This window comes from Chiloscyllium plagiosum, chromosome 9 (genome assembly GCF_004010195.1).
Source record: "Chiloscyllium plagiosum isolate BGI_BamShark_2017 chromosome 9, ASM401019v2, whole genome shotgun sequence".
NCBI lineage: Eukaryota > Metazoa > Chordata > Chondrichthyes > Orectolobiformes > Hemiscylliidae > Chiloscyllium > Chiloscyllium plagiosum.
In genome coordinates, this window is record NC_057718.1 from 88643710 (window position 1) to 88669066 (window position 25357).

The 25357-nt window shown below is 38.7% G+C and overlaps 1 protein-coding gene across 7 annotated transcripts in view; it reads right to left on the minus strand.

The window, feature by feature from the left end:
- rmnd1 (required for meiotic nuclear division 1 homolog) overlaps positions 1 to 25357 on the minus strand; it is an 80029-nt gene that overhangs the window by 13359 nt on the left and 41313 nt on the right. For all 7 annotated transcript variants that reach the window (XM_043696499.1, XM_043696502.1, XM_043696501.1 and 4 more), the window contains 6 exons: positions 19021 to 19060; positions 18258 to 18358; positions 12195 to 12301; positions 10450 to 10514; positions 9030 to 9106; positions 8012 to 8132 (listed from right to left, as the gene is read on the minus strand). In XM_043696499.1, the coding sequence (XP_043552434.1) occupies positions 8012 to 8132; positions 9030 to 9106; positions 10450 to 10514; positions 12195 to 12301; positions 18258 to 18358; positions 19021 to 19060 (511 nt within the window). The remainder of the gene's footprint in view (positions 1 to 8011; positions 8133 to 9029; positions 9107 to 10449; positions 10515 to 12194; positions 12302 to 18257; positions 18359 to 19020; positions 19061 to 25357) is intronic.

The window sequence follows — 25357 nt, forward strand, 5'->3', positions numbered from 1 at the left end:
GAACTCTAGAACCTTTCACATGGTCTAGAGACCTTCCACATGGTCTCTCCCGAAACCCCTACTGTGCTCTCTCTTTCCTCCTGTTTAAAGTATTGTTGTTTTTGACTTTTTTGAAGCTCCAAATCAAAGCATAAACTTACAAAAAACAGCAATTACTGCTCCAAGAAATAAAGGAAATCAGCTCCAGTAATGAAAAAACCTAAACAAAAAAGCAGCTCTTACAGCCACAGTTGTTTCCCATCCACCTTTTCTTTTGGGTTTGAGCTATAGGGAGAGGCTGAATAGGCTGGGGTTATTTGCACTGGAGCGTCAAAGGCTGAGGTTTATAGAGGTTTATAAAATCATCAGGGGCATGGAGAGGGTGAATAGCCAAGGTAATTTTCCCCCACAGTAAGGGAGTCCAAAATTAGAGTGCATAGGTTTAAGGTGAGAGGGGAAAGATGTAAAAAGGAACAACATTTTCACGCAAAGGGTGTTACGTGTATGGCATGAGCTGCCAGAGGAAGTGGTGGAGGCACGCACAATTACAATGGTTAGAAGACATCTGGATGGGTACGAATTGGAAGGGTTTAGAGGGATAGGAGTCAAATATTGGCAAATGGGACTAGATTAATTTAGGATATCTGATCGGCATGGAGAAGATGGACTGAAGGGTCTATTTCCATGCTGTACAACTGTATGACTATCTTCTGATTTTCACTGTTTCTAGCTCTTCATTTAGAAAATGTGTTTTATCCTTTCTACGATTACTCATTTTTATACTCGAAGCAGTGGCATGATCTCTTTCCCAAGTTACTAGCATCATCATTTTATAAAAGGAATTCTAAGCAATAGAATGATTTCATAATTTGTTTGATACAAAATAAGGCAATTGATATTTACTTCTAAAATTATTTTTGACTTTAAAACACCTCAAGATTTGCAAATGCCTCTTCATCACTATGGACAAGCCTTTAAGCATCTCCTTTGGCTCAAATAACATTTGTCAATATTATTAAAGATAAACAGCAATAGTCAGCAATTAACAGTGAGATAAGAAAAAAGTTAATAGTTTAGCTCAATGTTCTTTTAACAGAACTGGAATAATGTAAGAATTTAATAGTTTGAAGAAACTGAGTCGCTAAAATGTATATGGGATATAGGAAAGAACAAGTGAAAAATCTCTATGCTAGGTTGCTTCTCTGAACACCCTAGTTTACTCACAACACACATTCTTCTTCCCTTGCAAGTCCAGGAGATGCAACATCTGCCCTTTCATCTCCTTCCTTCCAGATGTCCTCGGCACTAAATACCTCTTCTAATTGATACAGCAATTTACTTCTATTTCTTCCAACTTAGGATACATTACTGATTTCTCACAATGTGGCCCCCTCTAAATTGAGGAGGCCAAATGCAGAATGGATGATCGCTTTTCTGAAAACCGTCATTTAGTCAATCAGGATAAACCCGAATTTCTGGTCACTTGCCATTTTAATTATTCACCCCTTTCTGTCCTGAGTTTCGTAAATTGCTCTAATGAAACTTGACATAAGCTCATTTTTCAGCAAATCATTTCCATTCAGCTTTAGTTTAACACTTTTAGATTATAATCACTGCTCACAGTATCTCAGACAGCAATTACCATTCACGCTCTCTTGGATCCTTTGCTTCTTTTCTTGTCCCATTACTTTGCACTACCTTCCTTTTTTCTATTTAATCACCTCTGCCTTTCACCCAATCTCAGATCCTTCTCCACGCGCCCCTCAACCCCACTTCCGCCTCCTTTGCCTGGCTCTGCACTTGTTTAAGTTTATACTTTTTTCCAGTTCTTATAAAAAATCACCACCCTGAAATATTAAGTATTTTTTCTGTCCATTGAAGTTTCCCCGTCTGCTGAGCATTTCCAGCATTTTCTACTTTTATTTCAGGTTTACAGCATCTGGCACGTTTTAGATGTATTTCAACTGAATCATGTTTTCCCATTTATTGATAGCACTTTTCGTCTTCTACAGTGTGTTCCCACTACAGCATTTTCATGCTAGGATGCAAGATTAATTTCTACTAAAATTGCAAATGAGGTAACAATTATATAGTAGAGGTATTACCTTGCATTAACAGCGAGGAGCAAACCAGTACTTTAATTCTCATCCAATATGACTGGTACTGCTTGTGTAAATATGGGCTTCAAAGAAAATGAAACAGTCCCTGACAATTTAGGCTACATACAGCGTAAATATTAAACATAGCGTGATTTGAGATTCAAATGACTGTAGTGTTGTCACCTTGTAGCTTTCGACATTATGTGAACCTTTCAACCAGATTATTCCATTGTAATAACTCACACTGAGTTATTCAGTGTGCCATGACACTGGAACTTTGAATATAAATAGAAACATCAACTTTGTGGGATGAGTTTTTGTGGCACCAGAGGTCAGCAATCTGTCCTTTCACCTCTGGCTCCAGGCTTTGAATCCAGTATAAATATACAGTATGAAAGCTTCCTCTGTTTGCTGGCTGAAATAATCTGACCTTGAATCACCTTTTCATGATTATGTGCTTCTGTCACAAAAAAATTTGTTTAACTCAGTACTAACTGGGGCGGCACGGTGGCTAGCACTGCTGCCTCACAGTGCCAGAGACCCAGGTTCAATTCCCACCTCAGGCAACTGTCTGTGAGGATTAGATTAGATTGGATTACTTACAGTGTGAAAACAGGCCCTTCGGCCCAACAAGTCCACACCAACCCTCCGAAGAGCAACTCACCCAGACCCGTTCCCCTACATTTACACCTTCACCTAACATTACAGGCAATTTAGCATGGCCAATTCACCTAACCTGCACATCTTTGGACTGTGGGAGGAAACCGGAGCACCCAGAGGAAACCCACACAGACACGGGGAGAATGTGCAAACTCCACACAGACAGTTGCCCGAGGCGGGAACTGAACCCGGGTCTCTGGCGCTGTGAGGCAGCAGTACTAACCACTGTGCCGCCCCATAAGTTTACACGTGAATTGGCCATGTTAAATTGCCCGTAGTGTTAGGTGAAGGAGTAAATGAAGGGGAATGGGTCTGGGTGGGTTGCTGTTCAGAGGGTCGGTGCGGACTTGTTGGGCTGTAGGGCCTGTTTCCACACTGTAAGTAATCTAATCCAATCTAACAGAGAACCTCACTCAGAGAAATTACAAGGAGGGTGACTTCTGTGAGAAATAAAAGTGATATACTGCTGCAGTAAAGGTGTTCCTCTGAGGTCAGGATGAAAGCAAACAATTAATATATGGAAAGGTAAGTTTTAATATGCTTTAAGCATGCACAAAAGAGTTTTATCTGTCAATAGTTTGTGATTTGAAGGGACAGGATGCCTCAGATTAGGAAATTAGTGCCTTAAACATTAACTAATATCATCTGCAATATAATTATCAATATCAGATTGCCACACTGCTTCTATTTTACTCTACCCAAATGCACCTTTGCATTTCAGGCCAAGACTTTGGATCTTACCCTCTTCAGAAACATTGAGCAAACCTTCAACTGGGGCAGCATAGAAGCATTAGGGGAGGGGAAACAAGACATACCATTCATATAACACTAGCTGTCATAACGTAAGTTTAAATGTTCAGTATGAATGGGTGATGAGTGAATGGGGCTGGTGATAGGGTAATGAAGTGATTGAACAAATGGGGAGGGTTGACGTTTGGGGGGATGACAAGTGAAGAGCTGTCAAGCAGGTTGGGTGATAATCAGTTCAGGTAGGTTTGGCTGGTCAGGAAATATCATGGGATGGGCTAGTAAGGTGGGTCGGATGGTTCATCAGGTAGTATCAAGAGATGAGAGAGAGGATGGAGTAATAAGTGTGATTGGGGATCAGTTATATAGCTAACATGGAGTTAAACTTGGAATTAGTTAGCTAACAATTCCCAAGTAACTATCAAGGCAAGCATGTCAGAAGAGTCTGATTCACTGACTCCAATTCAAAGTTAGAGACCTTTTTGGGGATCTGGGGAGCAGGGAATTGCCAGTTTTAAGACCATCCGACTTGAGCAAACTACACTAACTCAGAACTTATGCAGATTTGCATCCTGGGCCATACATCCTGTCTCTAGTAATCTGAAGATTTGACCATTTGGACCAATTACTACTTGTTTTCGGTAGTGAAACAGTATGTCAGGAGCAACTGTAGTTTCTCTTCCACTCCTGGCAAAAGCATGAGAACTCTTATGCTTAAGTTAAAAGTGCTCATCTTCTTGATGTCAGAGACAGTGTAAAGTGAATCAATCCCAGGGAATCCTGTTTGTTTTGCATCGCAAAGCCAAGATTTAAATATACTAAGGCTGGAAACAGCAGAGGGAAGGGTAATCATCCCAATGTGAGCTTTGCCCTCTTGTGATATAAATTGTACTGCAGTCATCCATCTGGAGTTGGTGAAAGGGCAACTCCAATTCAAGTGAACAACTCAAAGAGATGATGGCTTTTTGATCTTTATGTCTGTGCTTTGTAAAAAAAAAAATTCTTGATGTCAGAACATGTATGAATAGTGTATGTAGGAAATAAAACTGTAAATTCGATCTGCAAAACTGTCAGAATGAAAATTATTAGATGAAATATGTGTAAGAATTCAGCAATACTGAAGGAACATAAATGAGGAAATATAAAAAAGAAATTCCTAGAATACAAACTGCCACTGCTAATTAGGGGAAAACAAAATTACAAGTGAATTGGCTAGACAAGGTAAAACTAACGATAAAGGTAGTTTTTAAAGTGACCCGACTGCACTGTTTCATGATTGATGTCATATATGAACAAAGGTGGTTATACAGATTAATAGGTATCAGGGCTGCACTTCCTGTATTCATTATGCCACTAACTATCTCTGAAGACCTTGGCATCCTACTTGGCAATGCTTGAGTACAATTCCTTCCACAGACTTCAACTCATTGTTAAGCCATGTCATCTGTAACAAGGTCAACCTACACCACTGGAGGTCAGTACTGCTACTGATAATCAAGATCACCACTGCTCTCAACTTTCCAGGCTAGCAATGGATGATGGTGCAAATGATCCCTATTTGCTATCTCTAAATGAATGAAACTGGTCTACAATTTTAGATTCTTCTGCTGAAGAGCAACCAGCACATGCTGCGCGCCATCACCTTTGTGCTCTTTCTCCAGAATCACAACTTTCTCTTACCCAACTGCATACATCGAATAACCATGCCATTATCCTAAACACACTAACTATATCTTCTAGGATGCGTGTAGCTCTGTTCATGTCCAAGTATGTTGTTGAGATGGTTCCAGGAATGTTGTGAGGTACTTTCTTGACCTGGGTCACTTCTAACAGTTGACAGGCTGATTTTCCAGGTGTAAAATGTCAACAGTCTTGGAGGTTACCAGAGATATTCATAAAATGTATTTTGAAAATGAATTTTCAGGATGTAAGTGATCAGCATGTATTACCGATTCCCGATTCCCTTGAGAAGATGGTTGAAGGAGTGCTGTTGGGTCCACTGCTGTTTGTCATTTAGGAATTGGATGTGAATATAGGAAAAATGGTTAGCAAGTTTGCAGATTACATCAAAATTCGTAGTGTGGTGGACAGTGAAGAAGGTTATTTCAGAGTACAATGGGACTTCGATCAAATAGGCTGATGAGTGGCAGATGGAGTTTAATTCAGATAAATAAGAGGTTTTGCATTTTGGAAAAGTGTAAGCTCATACTTTCTTACGGTGGAGTCACAGGTAGACAGTGTAGTGAAGGTGCCATTTGGTCCACTTGATCAGTGCATGGAGTTTTGGAATTAGAATGGTATGTTGCAGCTGTAGAGGGTATTGGTTAGGCCACCTTTGGAGTACTGTGTTCAATTCTGGTTGCCCTGCTACAGGAAAGATGTTGTTAATCTTGAAAGGGTTCAGAAAAGATTTACAAAGGTGTTGCCAGGTTTGAGTTATAGGGAGAGGATGAATAGGTTGGGACTGTTTTCCCTGGAGTGTCAGAGGTTGACAGTTTTATAAATCTTTATTAGGTGAACCATGAGGGGCATTGGTCTTTTGCCTCAGTGTAGGGGAGTCCAAAACTAGAGGGCTTAGGTTTAAGGTGAGAGGGGGAAAGATTTAAAAGGGACCTAAGAGGAAACTTTCTCATGCAGAGGATGGTGCATGTAATGGGACGAGCCCCCAGAGGAAGTGGTGGAAGGTGGTACAGTTACAAAGATATCTGGATGGGTATATGATTAAGAAAGGTTTGGAGGCATATGGGCCAAATGCTGGCAAATGGGACTAGACTAATTTGGATATCTGGTCAGGCATGTTTGGATCAAAGGGTCTATTTCCATGCTGTACATCTCCATGACTGTGTTAGATATCCGTAAAATGAATGATAAGATGCTTATGGTCAGTCAAGAAAGTAAAAAACGAGATTAGTAATTTCCAACACCTTATCATATTTACAATTTTGTATGGCACAGATAGATCCAGAAATTCTTCGAAGATCGATTCTTCAGAAGAAATGATGAAAAATTAGAAAATTCAGTGTAAATTGTGGCTTATTCTGAGCTTAATGGTCTCTTTTTGTACTGAAATTTCTATATTTAAAAAAAGTTAAAAACTCAAAACAGACTAATTCAATGCAACAGGTAAATTCTACAAGTGCTAATTCTTTTGGTTAAAATAATAACCTTTGGAATATTTGTGAAAATAGAAGTAATGAAATGAGCTCAAATTCTAGGCAAATTTCTAAATTATTGCTCTGTACCTGCTTTCAGTTGAGGGTCATCCTATTGAAATAAATGAAAATTTAATTTGACAGCAAATAAACAATCTTTGGTTGCATCATATCTATGCTTTCCATATACAATGTGAAATTTCGATTAATGCTGATAGTAATCCTTAATTGTGACTGCAGGGAAACTTCCACATTTGATTCAGACAAGCTCTAAGCTGAAAACCCAAGGTACGGTATATATTAGGCTGGGTTAATCTCCTCTACAATTATGTGAATCAGATGCAAATAGTAAATAATACATATTTGATACCTACACGTTAGATTCTCTCATCACAAAAGCCTAAATACAGTTCCATTAGCAATTGGAACCTTTAGATTAGATTCCCTACAGTGTGGAAACAGGTCCTTCGGCCCAACCAATCCACACCGACCCCCGAAAAGTAACCCACCCAGACCCATCTTTCTAGACCATGGTTTCTTTGGTTTTCATTTTAGACTTCCCAATAGTTATTTATGCAAATACAAGGGTCTACCGAGACAAACATCATATGCTAATAAATATTATCACATTTATAAAATAGAACATTTTCAAAGTTTTGAGAAGATTTGTAGCTCGGATGCTCATTGCTGTGGTTCTGTTCGCCGAGCTGGAAGTTTTTGTTGCAAACGTTTCGTCCCCTGTCTAGGTGACATCCTCAGTGCTTGGGAGCCTCCTGTGAAGCGCTTCTGTGGTGTTTCCTCTGGCATTTATAGTGGCCTGTTCTTGCCGCTTCCAGTTGTCAGCTTCAGCTGTCCGCTGTAGTGGCCGGTATATTGGGTCCAGGTCTATGTGTTTGTTGATGGAGTTTGTGGATGAGTGCCAAGCTTCTAGGAATTCCCTGGCTGTTCTTTGTTTCGCTTGCCCTATAATGGTAGTGTTGTCCCAGTCAACATACTGGCCACTACAGCGGACAGCTGAAACTGACAACCGGAAGGGGCAAGAACAGGCCACTATAAATGCCGGAGGAAACACCACAGAAGCGCTTCACAGGAGGCTCCCAAGCACTGAGGATGTCACCTAGACAGGGGACGAAACGTTTGCAACAAAAACTTCCAGCTCGGTGAACAGAACCACAGCAAAGAACATTTTCAGTTATCTTTGTATAAAAAATGTAGTTTATTGGTGCTTCTAAACGATTTCTCCTGAGACATGGGAATGCAGTTTTGGAAATCTGTGGCCGAACTGTGCAGCTTCCTCACTGGCAGCAGAGTTATTTCTATGCTGTTTACATGCATAGATTGTAGCTTGTCACTATTTCCTAGGACAACACATACCTTTACACGTCGGTTAATATTCAGAAATTGACAAGTTTTATCATAGAGCTGTTCCAGGTTTTCTCTGTCCCAATAAAAATCAGGGGTCATCAGGAGATCGGAACTCAAATTTATACGATGTCTGAAAGAGACAAATTTAGGAAAACATCAGGCAGATTACAGTGGATGAAATTCTGAACCCTAACATTAATATCCACAAAATATTTTGTTACTATTATCTATATAGACAAAGAGAATTTGCAGAGAAAAAATATAAGATATAATAATCTGTTCTGAAGAAGTGTCACTAGACCTGAAACATTAACTCGGCTTTCTCTACAAAAACGCTGCAAGACTCACTGAGCTTTTTCTAGGAATTTCTCTTTTCGTTTCTGCTTTCCAGCATCTGCAGTTCTTTGGGTTTTTTTTTTAAAGATATAATAATAATTTCTTAACCTGAAAAAAAATACATAAACAATTCCACTATTTGTATTTGTATGTGTTTTGGTTTATAGATTATGGACAATTATCATACATTGTGTGCCCCATTTTGGATTTCCATCATACCTCAAATCTTTAACCTTGCCAGACTTCTGAAAAAGTTCCTTATGATAAAGACTGATTTATTGTTATCTCTGCAGGACGCTTGGAAGATTTCATACCTAATCTAATGATTTCTCTCATCAGTTTACTTCCCTTCAATGCTGGTTTGAATGTATGGATCTTAATAGTAACTACTAAGAAACAACACAGAGATAAGCTTGGCACCCATTGAAATATGGCCAAGATATATTTTGAGGAGGAAAGTGAGGAACATGGTGATGGCACAGTCAGCAAAGTGGGATAATTAAAATCAAGGATGGTGCAATAACATGGCTACCAAATGTGGATAAATCAGGTTATGATATTAGTAATAGAACATTAGTATCAACTTCATGATCTTCGCGTCCCTTTTGCATTACTTAGAAACAAATAACAAGAGATTAAGCTCCTATCTGTTTATTGGTAGATTTTCTGAAGTGAACGAAGTTATTTTTACCTCAAGGCAAACAGTTCACCAATTTTCTTCATGACTTCAGAACGTGTAAGTTTCACTTGTTTTCCTGATTTTAGCATCTGAATAAAAAGACAAAATGCCATGAAGCTAAGAGAGCTTTTGATGGTATGAATCTGACCATAAGAATTGATAAAGTTTACAAATACTATAAGTTTCAGTAAAAATATCACAGTTTAACATGCTAACTTGACATGTTGGGTGAAATTGGGCTATATTTAACTGTAGCTGGATTTATTTAATGGCACTCAGATTTCTTTTAAATTGTTACATTTACATCTAAAGTACAGAATTACATCACACAAAACTCAAGAAATTTGGGGCTGTCTCTTATGCCATTGCTGTTTCTTTTATAATAATCCTCAATAATTTGATCTATCTTACATGTAGCACAGGAAATGAGGTAGAGATAAACTTATAATTAAATGAGGGGATTGGGTTGTTTCTCATTATTAGGAAAACAAATTAAGGTGGACCTATATACTTGTCCAAATTTTCACAAAGAAAGGTGATTTGCTCTGTGTAATACATAAATTATTTCTAAATATTGCATTTAGTAGATTTAAATGGTGAGTGAAATTCTACTTCATCCTGATACTGTATGATGCAAGGGTGCCTTGCTCATCCCATACATCAAAATGTTCCCATTTTCCCCACACACATAAATGCATAGTGAAGTTGGAATGGGTTTCTTGCCCAATCCTGGAGGTTGTGTTTCTCTTTCCACTTAGTTTTTCTTTTTCTGAACCATCCTCTCACCTTCTTTACTTTCTCCTTCCTTGCCCTGCATCATAGGGTTGCCAATTCCTGTCTTTGCTGAACTGATTCACGGTATTCCCCGCTGCCCTGACAGAGTCATTTTAATCTCTTCCATTGTGCAAATTACTTTTTTTTAGTTCTTTCATGAAATGCAAGCATCACTGATGAGGTCGACATCAGTTGCTCATCCCTAGTTATCCTTGAGAAGTGATAACAAACTTCTTGAACTGCTACAATCCAGCTGGTGTAGCTATGCCTACAGTGCTGTTTTACTTTACCCTTATCAGTTGTTCATACATGAAGATCAATCCGAACACTCCAAAATCTTTGTTATGGAGACTGACAAACTTGGGAATGACCAAGAATTGAACCTGCCCCCTCCATGTATTAAATGACAATGCACTTGTTCACTGAATTTCAGAGGAAGCTGTGAAATACTTTGAAGGTGAGGGATAAAATAATAAGACTGGAGTCATATTTAATAAATTCCAGCTAATGCCAGCAAATCAAGGTGGAAATCATGGCAGCTATCGGGCTTTCGCATGTGTTTCATTTATATTTCAATTATACCCAAATTTATTTCAATTTCAAGATCTATTTAAAATATGCTTGACAATCTGATGCAGGAAAATGCTACATTGCTCACCTCAGGAATGAATTGAATGGACTCAACAAAGTTATCCAATGACACCTCCCAGATGGCAAGTTTTACTGCAACCAAGATTAGAAACTTTTAAAATCATCAAAGATTTTAGCAACTTGCATAAAATTTGAGCCAAAAAAATGAAAAGCTACATTGTGCATAGATTTCCTACATAATAGCTGATGCTAAATTGGATTTTATATCATTTTGTAACATCAACATTAGATCACATCATTAACAATGCATCTGTGTACTCTTAAAGCTTTAAGATTGCAAAAGGACAGTAAGTGAAACCAAATTCAAAAAATATGTTGACTTATGGGTTAGTCCCAGAAAATAGCAATGAAGTTGCAAAACTATCTTTAAAATTTCAGAGACAGGAACCTATACTCCCCCTGCCATTAACTCAGCTTGATCTTAAGTAAGTCCAACTTCCTGCTTACTACAAGTGACATTGTCACCAAATCACACAGTTAATAGCAAAAAAGGTGGTTTATGTAGCTGAGACTGAGTATAAAGGGTTAGGGTATGTATACAGCACTTCTGTCTGCATCATATAAAGAATGTATCACTTTAGTGTTTTTTTTTAAGTTATGGACTGAAATGAGGAAAGAATGGTTTTAAAAACCAAGGATTTCAAGGATATTGACATAGTTTTGAAAACATGTAATCTGATCCTCATTGTAAATACCATGTACACAACTGTTGGTCTCAGCAGTCGTGGGACAATATGTATTGGATCTGAAGAATTGTGTACAAATGGAGCATTGTTTGGCAACAAGTAGTAGATTATTTTGTGATTAATGGTCAGTTACCAATGATAAATATCTTTGCCTGTGATTGATTGTCAGGTACTTGAACAGTCTGGGGCTGTGGACAAGATATAGCAAAGCCATCAGGTCTCCAATTGTGCAGGAATGTTTTTGGTTCTCTGCAACAAGCCTCTTTAACCATGAAGAAAACCCATTTACCTTTCCTTCAGCAGTCGCTCTAAGTTGCATCTTTTAGTCACTAAATCAGAGAACTTTAATCAGTGAACCAGCCATCCTATACCTCTTGCAAACCAGTGGAGGTATCTGAAAAGTCAAGTCCAAGAAGCAACCTTCTGCTCAGCCCAAGAACCAATTCAACAGGTCTGGTGAACAAAGACTACTTAAATGCTTTTCCAGTTTTCCCTCCACCCATAATATTCCTGTTTGTTTTTGCCCTTGTCTAAAGTGTTTAAAGTGAAGTTTTTAAGGGGATTAGAGTTTTAATCAGTAAAGTTTTATGCTGACGGTTCATAACTATTTACCTATAGCTAGAATCTAGTTACATGTAATAGTAATTCTTGTTAGTACAGAAACCTGATCCATGTTTTCTGTCAACCTGGACCTAGAAGATAGGTAAATTAGTGAATTCTGCATGAATTTAAAACAAACTTTAACTTTTGTGATAACTGAGTGTGTATCAGTAACTGATTTCCAGCATACTACCGTAGTTGCAACAATAAAGAAAGTATACAAAAACACATATATAATGTAATTTTAATAAGCAGAATAATTTTGGGGAAAGAATACAAGACATTACACCTAAAGATGATCACTAATACAGATGGCTCAATGCTATATCAATTTAAAAATTGGTTGAATATGGTATATTCAGGAATATTAGAGTGATGCATTGAAACTGATTATGCACAATAATCGTGAGGATATAATGAGAAAAATGTGTAGGATCAGAAGTTCATCCACCTCTTTGTGTCTCACCTGACAGGGAAAGTGCATTTGAAAATGCAAACTTCTCCAAAATAGATTCATCTAGTTCCAGATCAGAGTTCAACAATATCTGTCCTTTATGCAGCTTTGAATGCCCTCTGTGGAAAACGAGTATATGATAAAGATGATATTTGACTCTTGCTTATTTTGAAAATTCTAACAATATCATATCACTTGCTCAAATTGATCTTCTCAACACATCACTTTAGAACCATAAATTGACTGGAATACTAAGTACACAAAATGAATCATTCTTACATTGTCCCTCCATTAAAATACGTATTTGATATAGAATAGGTTCTGGAACTGCTGAATAATCATATAAATTCTCCTTTGATACAGAACATAGAACATTACAGCGCAGTACAGGCCCTTCGGCCCTCGATGTTGTGCCGCCCTGTCATACTAATCTGAAGCCCATCCCACTATGTATGTCCATATGTCTGTCCAATGATAACTTAAATGCACTTCTGTGGGGTGTAAACAGTCAAACTTCTCTAAGTGGGTTTTTCAGTTCTAAAGGAGACAGTAAGATGAGATAAACAGTCTTGAAAACTTTAATTTGCATTACTAACATTTGTTCTCAAATTCACGAGCAAATGACCAAAATAAAGCCTTAGTTTACATACACATGATGTAATATTTATTATCTACTTGGGAGATAATTGAGATGTGGACATTCAAGCAGTCACATGAATCACAACCAATACTGCTGCAGTGACCTCAGCTACTGAATGAAAGACAAATAGAAAATGTGCTGTCGAGACATTTCAAAAAAGAGCCAATCTCTTTCCACATTATCTGGAGTTAGGAGATTAATCTCAGAATTGTCAAAAAAATAAACCAGATGACAACTTTGTGTGAACACTTTAGTTGGGAGCTCTTCATTATTGTTTTTTGTATCATACTGATCTTTAGATTATAAAATAGAAGCACTACATATCTCAACGCAACTAAGTATGCTTGCCGTATTTCAATATGAGATCCTGTTTTCAGGAAATTCTCTGTAGAACATCTTTATTTGGACAGAGGGAACACTTTCCTATGTTTTCCTTGATTTCACATATATATTTGCTTTACTTGGTTTATGTTTTGCTATTCAGCAGCAGATTTTCCAGTATTCCCTGAAGCAGGCCTGTTCAATTTTTTTTGTTTTAGTTTTTCTAAATAGAATTATTTTCTAAATATTTGTTCCTGCATTTTTAGAAAAAGAGCTATATGAATCTTTCTAAATAATCAAAATGGTCGAGCACAGAATTTAGAAAATCATTGTAGGAACTTGAATCTTTAATCAGAGTTTCCACTGTTTCTTAAATGGCGTGTGATGAGAGCGTATTATGCATTTTAAATCCAAATCATAAAATATAATAGTGGCAGATGCACATGGGTTAGTTCTGTGAAGGTAATTTTATAAGCAGATCAGAAAGTTATTTGAAACAGTGACCTAAGTGTACCCAATTCTAAGCATGTGATTGTAGTCAAATGCCTGGAAGAAGCTCTGTAGCATTAGATTTAACGTGTGTATTGCTGAGTTCACAACAGACCAAAAAGCCATTAGGTTAGTTTTGACCTTACAACAGAAGGTTCAAAGTCTCAGTTCAGAAGAACGAAGACTTCAGTTCAGAAACTAGAACAGCTTCTCCTCGGGAATTAAGATTTAAGTTCATGAGAACCAGCTATCAGTACCCAGTAGGAGCAAATTATTGCACGTGCTGGAATCTGAACTGAAAACAAAAAATGCTGGAGATCACACTGGGTCAGGCAGCATCCATGGACTGAAAGCAAGCTAACATTCGAGTCTAGATGACTCTTCAACAGATACCTGGATGTTTTGTGGAGTTTCTGAGCCAGAAGAATTTGGATAAAAATCTTCAAGTTATTATAACTGAAAATTTAGGCCACTGGAATTGTCAAAGGTGTATGCCAAAGGACTCAAAGTCACAATCCAAATAGAAGAAACTGGGGGGGGGGGGGGGGGGGGGGGGTGTGTGTGTGGAGTGGAAGCTGCTGTTTGTATTAAGATCTTTCGAACTGTCTTATATATATGGCTTTCATGACTTTGTTTTGTGGTTAAAGAACATCAGCAACTTTGTGTGAATACATTTCAGTGACTCACCATCACATTAGCCAAATGAAAAAACTTAAAGAATTATTGTAATATAAAATTGAAAGAAGAATTGGAAGGATGAACTGGGTTAAAATTGAAATGAAACAGTTTCTGTACAAAGTGACTAACTGAGACTTAGAAAAATGTTTCATTCTAACCTGTCGACTAGAAGGTCGCTTACTTACTTGGGATCAGGCTAGTTTGCTAATGTGAAAAAAATTAAACTTCTTCATTTTCTCTAGGTGCCCCATAGGGATCTTTTCAAATTAAGAATATTTCAAGCCATTTGGACTGCAAATCTATCAGTAAAACAAAAATCTAAATTCAAGGATAGTGACAAAGGAAGTACAAAAAGCAGCAAACCATGTTCCTTGATCTAAGGTGGAAATGGCATCCTGCTGCTCTAGTAGAACAGTCTGCAGTTTAATTTTGACCCAAGGGAATGAAAGATTGCTCATGGATGGCTATGCCATCTGTACAACTGACTTAATTTGTGCCACCCTGTGGTGCGAAAACCTTGCCCAGTAAATTCAATAAAAAAAACTATATTGCTTCAGAAAGGATTTAACTGTTTGTATTACTAGGCTTAGTCACAGTAATACTCTGCAAAGACATATTTTAAGCTAATATCTTTAACAGTCACACATAGGTATACATAACCTTTAAGATATCCAGGCTACATTCAAAAATGCTGTTTAAAACAGGATTTCAAAACAACTCAGATACAGTTTGTTCACAGACCTTGAGCTGTGTTCCACAAAATATTTGGTGCAAGGAGTCATGCATATTACACAACTGTGGGAATGTCCAGCAGCTAAACATCATCTTGTAACTTTCCATTTCTATGTATCTCGGAAATAGAGTTAGATATTTACACATTTTCACTAAAATTGAAACAAGCTGGATTTTCTGATGGGCCTTAGGACCCCAATGTCAGGACCAAATGGGAATTTGGATCTTTCGCACACGCCAGTAGTGAAAGCTGCATCACAATCTTCTTGAAGGCAGCCACTTAATCTGCCATTGCCATCATTGATGTCCTACTAAAAATGCCGCTGATTCAAGCAGAGACCAGATAGCTCAAGAACTCCAGCAGCCCTACCGAGAGACGTAGACATTGCCAAACAGGTTGGCTGCATACATAGGTATGAGGCATTAGAAATGGAATGGAAACCCATCTGGGTAGATTTTTGGGACCTTGTGTATGGCCTTTTCTGCTGGTGGTCCCATTTATGGAGCATGGAACCTCCAGCTTCAATGCCTCTCAACCTGCTGAACAGAAGCCATCTCCAATGATGGTGAGGTTGTAAACATTGCCCCTAGTTGCAGCCTTAACTATATTAATTGGCTGTCTGCCTTCATAGAAAGGTCCCAGTGAGGCAAATGTGATGAAAGTTGCCCAATGCAGTTCCTTCTGTTTTCCTAGTCCCTCACCTCCAAACTTGACACTATGGAGCCAAGGAAAATTTAACTCAAGAATTTTACACACTGAAATGCTGCACACAGATGAAGAGTCGGTGAATTAATGGATTTGAAGTATGACCATTCATTCAGTGATAATGCTGAGTCTTTAATTGCTACCAATGATGATGACTCCAAAGGAATGCTGAACATGCTCAAATGGCAGGACAAATATTTTCATTTTGACATTCAGAATTTCAGTTTAAACAATTTCAGAACATTGCTACATATAAACGGATATCAAACTGTTTATGCGAGATTTTACAAACTCCAACAGATAGACGGTCTGTGTGTGCATACAGGAGAACTTCCATTATCCGAACGTGATGGGTGGGCACTATTTTGTTCGGCTAATCAATTATTCAGTTAATCGATTAAATGCCTTTCCTCTGGGGCTCGGAGTTTTTAAAGTCTGCTCCTTGTTCAGGAGATGGCAGCAACACACAATGCATGAGCCCCCGCCCCCAAGCCCATGCAACACTGCTCTTCCGACCCGTCCAACGCCACCACCTCCTCTCCGAGTCAGCCGAACTGGACACGAGCAACAAGACTGTTGCTGCTGCTGCCTTTGTGGGGTAAGCCTCCAAATAGCACACACGCAGACACAGACACACACACAACTTTTTACTGCACCTTTTTGACAGGTTCCACCTTTGCCCTCTACAGGACAATGTTGGAGAGGTTATCTGGGGAAGTGGGGAAAAAGAGGTGTGTTTAGGATACACCCCTCTGTAAAACTCCAGGGAAAGTGTGGGAGGAGAGAGAGCGGGTGGGCAGTCAGTCATTTGGAGATGCTGCCTATTTAATCACCGTAAACAAAAGACACGATCAATGCTGGAAACACGTCTTTGATGTAATGTTCCTATCGGGACCTCGAGATCTCCTTTGGATAGTCCAATTTTCGGATAATTGAGGTTCTTCTGTATACACACACACATAATATATACAGTGTTGCTAACAAGTACGGTAACTTCTTGTCATGGACCACATCATTTGCAATGCCAGCAATTTGATGATTCAGAAGACTGTGAAACTTGAATGGAGTTTCCTCATCTTGCCAAAGCCCACTACCCAGTGGCAGTATTTGCATATGACAATTTACCTTTGTAAAATTGATGCTGAAATTAATTTTTTCCAAGGCCAAGTTTCGAGTGGGTGACTGGACTACCATCCCAATGTCATCTCTGTCTGAGAAATATATTTCATTGCAGGCTTGTCGACATGTTTCCAGTGGTGATTGGCACTCTGCCTGTCTGGAGGGCAGGATTTTCCAGATGTTCAGCACCCAATTAGAATGAACACACATATTAAGGAGGAGCATCTTTGTGCAAATCTGGGCTGCTACTTGGAAGGTACTTAGGGAAAAATATTTTGGCAAAAGCATGCAAGTTGCTGCTTGTGGAAAAGTTGAGGACATGGTTTCCCTTGGGTAGCAGGAAGATGCTGCAAATGCCGCAGTAAGACAGCAGACAATATCATGTCAAAGAACAATGGCTCAATGCCACAAGTAGACAATGCTGAATGAAGTATTCCTATTGCATTTTCTCTGCTTTAGTAATTGCCATAGCACTTCCTTCCTTTACTCCATTTGCTTCTCTACTGTATTAATTTTATTCTAATCACACAGAATTATTGCCTTGTCCCTTGCAGCAGTATTTGTTAACTATCTTTACATTTCATTCTAGAACCACTTTCTTATAGGTCACTCCTCATCAGCCTGCTCACATCTTGCATCCCCTCTCTATCTCTCTCTTATCGGATGATGGTCTCTGATGTATTCTAATAACATTTCCAACACACCGTGGTAACACATCGCCACTGAGAATATGACATTCAGAAACTGGGGTGGATTAGAGCAGAGGAAGGACCTACCTTTCTAAAAGAAATATAGGCTAACACCCAGTTGTAGAAACAAACAAGGGAAATAACTGCACTAGGCAGATCAATGACTACTGGATATGGCAAAGTCAGAGACAACTTTCAGTGGGATGTTTGCTTATTTTATATACTTTTTCTCTATCCTTAAGCAATTATAGCACTCCATTATTACCTAGAATTTCCATGCAGTGTTGACCTTTGTTCCTCTTCTCTTCTTCTAGATTCTAAATGCCTGGACTCTGCAGAAGAGAGTGGAAGTAGGACAGCACTCCTGAGAAACACCAGCACTCACTCCATTCCTCCAAAGCACAATTATAGATATCAGCACCTTATGAGATAGGTCCCAAAATACAGCTGTCTTACTGGAATATCCAGCATTTCCACATTTGCTGAAGGGAAACATTTTGGGATCCTATTAGATTTAAATACTTCCTTTTCCTGGCCCCATCTGTGGAGAGAGAAAAACAGAGATAATGTTTCACGTCTGCTTTGACGTAAGGTCACAAAACGTGAAATGTTAAATTTTGTTTCTCTCTCCTCAGATGTTGCCTAACCGGTTAAGCATTTCCAGCATTTTCTGTTTGTATTTAAAATAATACAGCTCTTACTCTGCAATCCGGTAATTAACTTCCTCATTTTCCCAATGAACCAAAGCGATTTCATAAGGCTGGATCTCATGTGGCTCCAAGATTTGCATTACACGTTTCACCTGAAGGTAGAGAATTTGGAGACTGTTTTAAATAACAGACTAGAAATATAATTCATGTTTACTTTCTTAAAGAATTTTCATAAAACATAATTTGCAAAATATTAGAAACCAAATGAAATACAAATTCCATTATCTCAACCTCGAAGATTCAACATTTTCTTAATAAGCATAACTTTAATGCTGACACTAACTCAATAATTTATTGTCCCCATTAAAATTACTCAATCAGCAAGTCAAGGTCTATTTACAGTTATTACATAAGAAATATACTGCACCAACTTTTTGTCACTGAATTAATAAATTAATTTATCACTACTTCTTTGTTCTTTTCTGGTACATAGGAGAGGGACAGTTTTAACATTGCAATGTGTTTTGGAAATATTTAGCTAAATTTTTAATACGATTGTATCTACTTGAAAATGGGCAGTTATTCCCACAATTAGAACTGTAAGATGTTGCAGTAGAAAGAAAATCTCAGAGAATGAGGCCACTACTCGCCAGAACAAGGAATGTGTGCCATCAGTAGAAAAGCAAAGCAGTCCAATAAATGGACATGATGAATGTTTCATGCCAGAGTTAGAAGTAGGAATTGGGGTAAACATGCAGTTAAAAGCAGCATAAGTAAACAATACCCTAGATACATGCAGTGTGATTCAACTTACTGCTTTATCTTCCACATTCCAAAAGACAACAGAGCCCTCCCTGTGTGTGCAAGAAATAAAGATTGTTAGTATTGGAGAAGGTCATGGAGAGGACCATCTGTTATATTTTAACAGCCAGATAATACATTGGATAGAAAATAGTTTCACAGCCTTAGAAACCCCATGACTGAATCACACATATAAAATGCAAAAAAACAATTAATTTTCCTCAAACCATTAACAAATACTACAATTGATAGGTTTACTACCAAATGAAAACATTTGGTGTAATAAGTTACATTAGTGAATTATAATCACAGAATTGTTATTGGGCAGAAGGCAACCATTCAGCCCATCATGTCTGCACTGATTTTGTATCATTTTCCTGCCAGCACCACATAACCATCATGTTATTTCTATTCAAACAATCAACTAATTGAACCTGCTTCCACCACACCCCCAGGCATTGCATTTCAGGCCTAAACTCACTCTGCGTAAACAGTTTTTTCTCAAATCATATTTACTTCATTTACAAATCATTTCAAATCAGTGCCCTATTGCTCTTGATCCATGGGCTGGAATGGTTTCTTCCCATCCGCTCTGTGCAGATCCCTCATTATTTCAATATTTCCACTAAGTCTCTTTTTAGACTTTTCCTCTCCAAGGAGAACAGTCTTCATTTTCCAATCAATCTTCATAATTGCAGATTCTCATCCCTGGGACCATTCCCATGAACATTTCTCTCTAACGTGTTCATATTTTCCTTAAAGTGTAGCATCCAGAACTGTACACAATACTCTAGTTGGGTTTAACTAGAATCTTATACAAGTTCAACATAGCCACCCCTCTCTTGTATTCTATACCCGTATTGAGAAAGCAGAATACACTATTTGCTTTGTTAACCCCTTTGTCCACTTGTCCTACCACCTGTACTGAATTATGTAAATAGACAACCAGGTTTTTCTCCTCATGAATACCCTTTAGAGTAGCATTTTGTTTTAAAGTTATGTTTAATCTGAACACTGTTACCAGGTGGAGCAACAAGTATACATATTCAGGAATACAGTGTTGACATCACCAGGCCTGTCAATGCATGTAGTGATTTTATCAGGCACAGGATGAGGTGGTGAAACAGGCAGGGGCCAAAAGGGAGGAGGAAGGGAGCGATCAGAAGAGCATAGGAGGGCTGGTGAACAGGACTGTCATAGCCAGTTGATATCTGTGCATGCATGGAAGTTATGGTGTCATTTTTGGTAATTGCTCCTTATTTTATACCATCTTGCCATTTTATTTCTAACAAAATGGACTACCTCATGCTTCTCTGCAATCAACGTATCCCCCATCCCCACCAATTTGTCAATACCCATCTGAAATTCTATGCTGTCCTCCTTGTAGCTTATAATGCTTCCAAGTTTTAAATTGTTTACAAACTTTAAATTGTCTCTTGCATTTCAAGATCTAGATCATTAAATAAATCCAGAAAAGCAGGGATTCCAATACCGACCCTGAGGGAACTCAACTATAAACCTTCTTCCGGCTTGAAAAATATCTATTAACCATAGTGTTTCCTTTCACTCAGCCAAACATACATTCACATTGCTACTGTCCCTTTTATTCTATGAGCCATAACTTTTCTCACAAGTCTGTTGCATGGCACTGTATTGAATGTCTTTTGAGAAAACATTAACAGCATTACTCTCATCAACCCTCTCTGTTACCTCTATAAAGTATTCCAGCAAGTTAATTAATAATGATTCTTCTGCATGAAACTATGCTCACCATCACTAATGAACCCATATTTGTCCATGTAATTATTAATTCTATCCCAAATTATTGTTTCCATAAGAACTAGAAACAGGAGTAGGCCATTCAGCCTCTTGAGCTTGTTCCGCCATGTAATACAATTATGAGCGATCTCATCTTGGCTTCAACTCTACTTTCCTGCTCACTCTTCATAACCTTTCACCCATTATTAATTAAAAACCTCTCTCCTCCTTAATATCCCAACATCCACTGCATTCTGGGGTAGTGAATTCCACAGATTCACAACCCTTCAAGAGAAGTAATTTCTCATTTGTTTTAAATCTGCTACTCCTTATCCTAAAACTTCTAGATTCCCCCATGAGAAACGTCCTCTGTATATCTACTTTCTCAATCCCCTTTAGCATGTATTCCTTAATCAGATCTCTTCATTCTTGTAAACTTCAGAGAGTATAAACTGCTCATTCTCACTTTATAAGACAAAACCCCTAATCTCTGGAGTCAATCTTGAGAACCTCCCCTGACCTGCCTCCAATGCAACTACATCCATCCTCAAGTAAGAGGAACAAATTGGAAGCGATACTCCAGTCGCAGTCTCATCAATGCTTTGTACAGTTACAGTAAGCACTTCCTCACCTTTATACTCCATTCCTTTAGCCATAAATGCTAAAATTTCATTTGCTTTCCTTACTATCTGCGTACTAGTTTTCTGCGATTCATACACGAGGTCACCCAGATCTCTGTGCACAGAAGCACCATGAAATTTCATTAGATATTATGTTATCTTTCTACTACACTGACCAAAATAGATAATCTCACACTTGCGCATGTTAAACTTGACCTACCAAATTGTGGCCTTTTCACTGAACCAATCTATATCCATTTGTAAATTTCTTGTTTATTTATTACAGTTTACTTTCCCACCTATTTTCATGTCATCTACAAACCTGGCTATAGTATTTTCTATTCCTGTATCCACGTCATAAACGTAGATTGCAAATAGTTGGACCAGAGGTTCCAACCCCACGGCAGCCAACGAGCTACATCCTGACAACTAGAAAAAGACCCATTTAGTTCGACTCTCTACTTTCTGTTGATTGGCTAATCCTCTATCCAAACTAATAAAATACCCCAACCACGTGATCTTACCTTGTGCATTAACCTTTTGTAGGGCATCTTATCAAAAGCCTCCTGGAAGTACAGATGAACTACATCTACAGGAGCCCCAAATCCTTCTTGATTGTTACATCTTCGAAGAACTCTACCAAATTAGCTAAAAAATATTTACCCTTTATAAAACCACGCCAACTCTGATGGATTATGTTTTGACATTTCAAATGCACTATCATTACTTCCTTAATAATAGATACTAACAATTTCTCAATGACACACCATGAAGCTACATCATCTGCATTTGGAAAACAATCCCACAATTTGAAAATTTCAACTGACTCCCATATTCACAGGTGTTTTTGGCTAGTTCTGACTTTCCAGAATTTGAAGAAGTGCTCCCGATTTCACTTCTGAATGATCTTTTAACAATTTTATTATGGTCTGGAGTTCTGCATTTCTCCTCCAGATTTAATAGTTTCTTGATATCTATTCAATCATATTCTTTAATCATTTGGAATACCAGGGCCAAGCACAAAAGTGATATTACACAAACACAAGTTCATTGGTTGGTGATAGCTACTATATTGACTAACTAGAATCCTAGATTCCATACAGTGTGGAAAGAGGCCATTCGGCCCAACAAGTCCACAATGACTCTCCGAAGAGCATCCCACCCTATTCTTGCAACCCGACACCTCCCATGGCTAATCCAACTAGCCCACACATTCCTGGATACTATGAGCAATTAGCATGTCAAATCCACTAACTTGCATATCTTTGGACTACAGGAGGAAACCAGAGCACCTGAAGGAAACTCATGCAGACATGGGGAGAACGTGCAAACTGCACACAGACAGTTACCGGAAGGTGGAATTAAACCCGGGTCTCTGGCACTGTGTGGCAGCAGTGCTAGGCACTGAGCCACTGTGCCGAGGACCACTGGAGATAGTTCATCCACTCAGCAGTTCTGGCTGAAGACTGTTGCAATTAGGACCAATTAGGGTACTTTAGGACCCAACCAGATCAATCAGTAGTGCTGCTGCCGAGCCACTGTTTGTGGTGGACATTGAAATCCCCTACCCAGATTACAGATTATATTCTTGCCACCCTCAATGGTTCCTCCAAGTGTTGTTCAACAGTGAGGAGTTCTGATTCATCAGTCAAGGAAGGTGATCAGCAGGAGGTTTCTGTACCCACGTTTAACCTGATACCACGAGATTTCACAGGGTTCAGGATCAATGCTGAGGACTCTCAGGGTTACATACCACTGCATTCTGCAGTGCTATCACCTCTGTTGGGTCGGCCCTGAAGGTGCGAAAACATATCCAGGGATGATAGTGGTGTTGTGAGGCATGATTCCATGAAGCTAACTATGTCAGGCTTTTGTTAGACTAGTCTGTGAGACGGCTCTCCCAATTTTGGTAGACGCCCCCAGATGGGTTAGGTTTAGGAGGACTTTAAAGCTTGACAAGGCTGTTTTTGCTGTTGTTGTTTCTGCCTGGGTCAATGGCAGGTGGTCTGAATGGCTTCATTTCTTTGTTGAAACTTCATAGCAATTGACACAACTGGGTGGCTCGTTAGACCATTTCAGAGAGCAGCTAAGAGTCAACTACATTGCTATAGCTCTGGAGTCACAGATAATCCACAACAGGTGAGGATGGCACATATCCTTCCTGAAGGACATTAGCAAACCAGACGGGCTCAAAGGAATTTAAGTCATGTTTACACTAGCTGTCCTCATAAGTCACATTTTTTTGATCCAGTCATACAGCCAATATTTCTTCCCCTCCCAAACCTCCCCGCAACACACACAATCTTGTAATTAGCACCTGTGATCACGTTGTGCCTCTTCTTTCCCACAACCATTTCTACTTCCTTTGTATCTTGTTCTATGGTACTTTTCATCTCCAAATTTCCTCAATATTTCCTGACCCACCCTTCTGTTCTCCTTTCAATGGTATAGTGCACATGTCTTCACCAACATTCAGTTCCATAATCACTGGACACATAACATTAACTCTTTTTCTCTCTTCAGAGATGCCACCTAACGAGTTGAGTTTCTTCAGCACTTTGTTTCTTTTATTACCTTTGTTGAGGTTTGGAACACAAACTAAATGCAGCATACAATATTAGTTGAAGCCTGATTAAATTTGAACAACTGTAGAATTACTTCCATACTTTTGAATTTTAAATCACTTGAGATACAATCAACATCCCATTAACTTTTACAATTGCTTTTTATACTTCGGTGATGTGCTTACAAGAGCACAGAAATCCCCTCAGTTTCATAGCTCTAGTCTCTATTCATTAAGAAAATATGCTGATTTGTCTTACTCAGATCCAAAGTAGATTACCTCATATTTCCTTATATTAAATTGTGATATTGTAATTTTTAAAAAACTCACGCAGTTCCTTTCTAACTTGCTCATAGCATCCATCCAACCATCTGTGTTATGAAGGAGGAAATCATGTGTCCTAACTGAATGTTATCTGCAATGTCTGACCCAAAAGCACAGCATGTTTTCATGTTTTATTATTCAAAATGATGCATATTCCAATCAGTGTTGCAGCTAGGCTCTTGGGATATAATAGTGTGTAATTCCTATGTAAAACTGGAATGCAAAGATGTACCAAGTTCCAGCACACGCAGCAAAAAGGTAGTTCAATCTAAATTAAAATTTAAAGGCTTAAAAGAGAGTAACAATACATTTATACATATGTCCCCTCCAAAGCCTAAGCGGGCAAGGAGTAGGCAATACACACATCGGTTTGAATAAATAAAGACCCACAGCAAGGCGACCTTTGCGTGGAGCCACAGAAAATGGGGGAGATACTAAATAAATATTTTGCATCAGTATTTACTGTGGAAAGGATATGGAAAATATAGACTGTAGGGAAATAGAAGGTGACATCTTGCAAAATGTCTAGATTATAGAGGAGGAAGTGCTGGATGTCTTGAAACGGTTAAAAGTGGATAAATCCCCAGGACCTGGTCAGGTGTACCCGAGAACTCTGTGGGAAGCTAGAGAAGTGACTGCTGCGCCTCTTGCTGAGATATTTGTATCATCGATAGTCACAGGTAAGGTGCCGGAAGACTGGAGGTTGGCAAATGTGGTGCCACTGTTTAAGAAGGCCGGTAAAGACAAGCCAGGAAACTACAGACCGGTGAGCCTGACCTCGGTGGTGGGCAAGTTGTTGAAGGGAATCCTGAGGGACAGGATGTACATGTATTTGGAAAGACAAGGACTGATTCGGGATAGTCAACATGGCTTTGTGTGTGGGAAATCATGTCTCACAAACTTGATTGAGTTTTTTGAAGAAGTAACAAAGATAATTGATGAGGGCAGAGCAGTAGATGTGATCCATATGGACTTCAGTAAGGCATTCGACAAGGTTCCCCATGGGAGACTGATTAGTAAGGTTAGCTCTCATGGAATACAGGGAGAACTAGCCATTTGGATACAGAACTGGCTCAAAGGTAGAA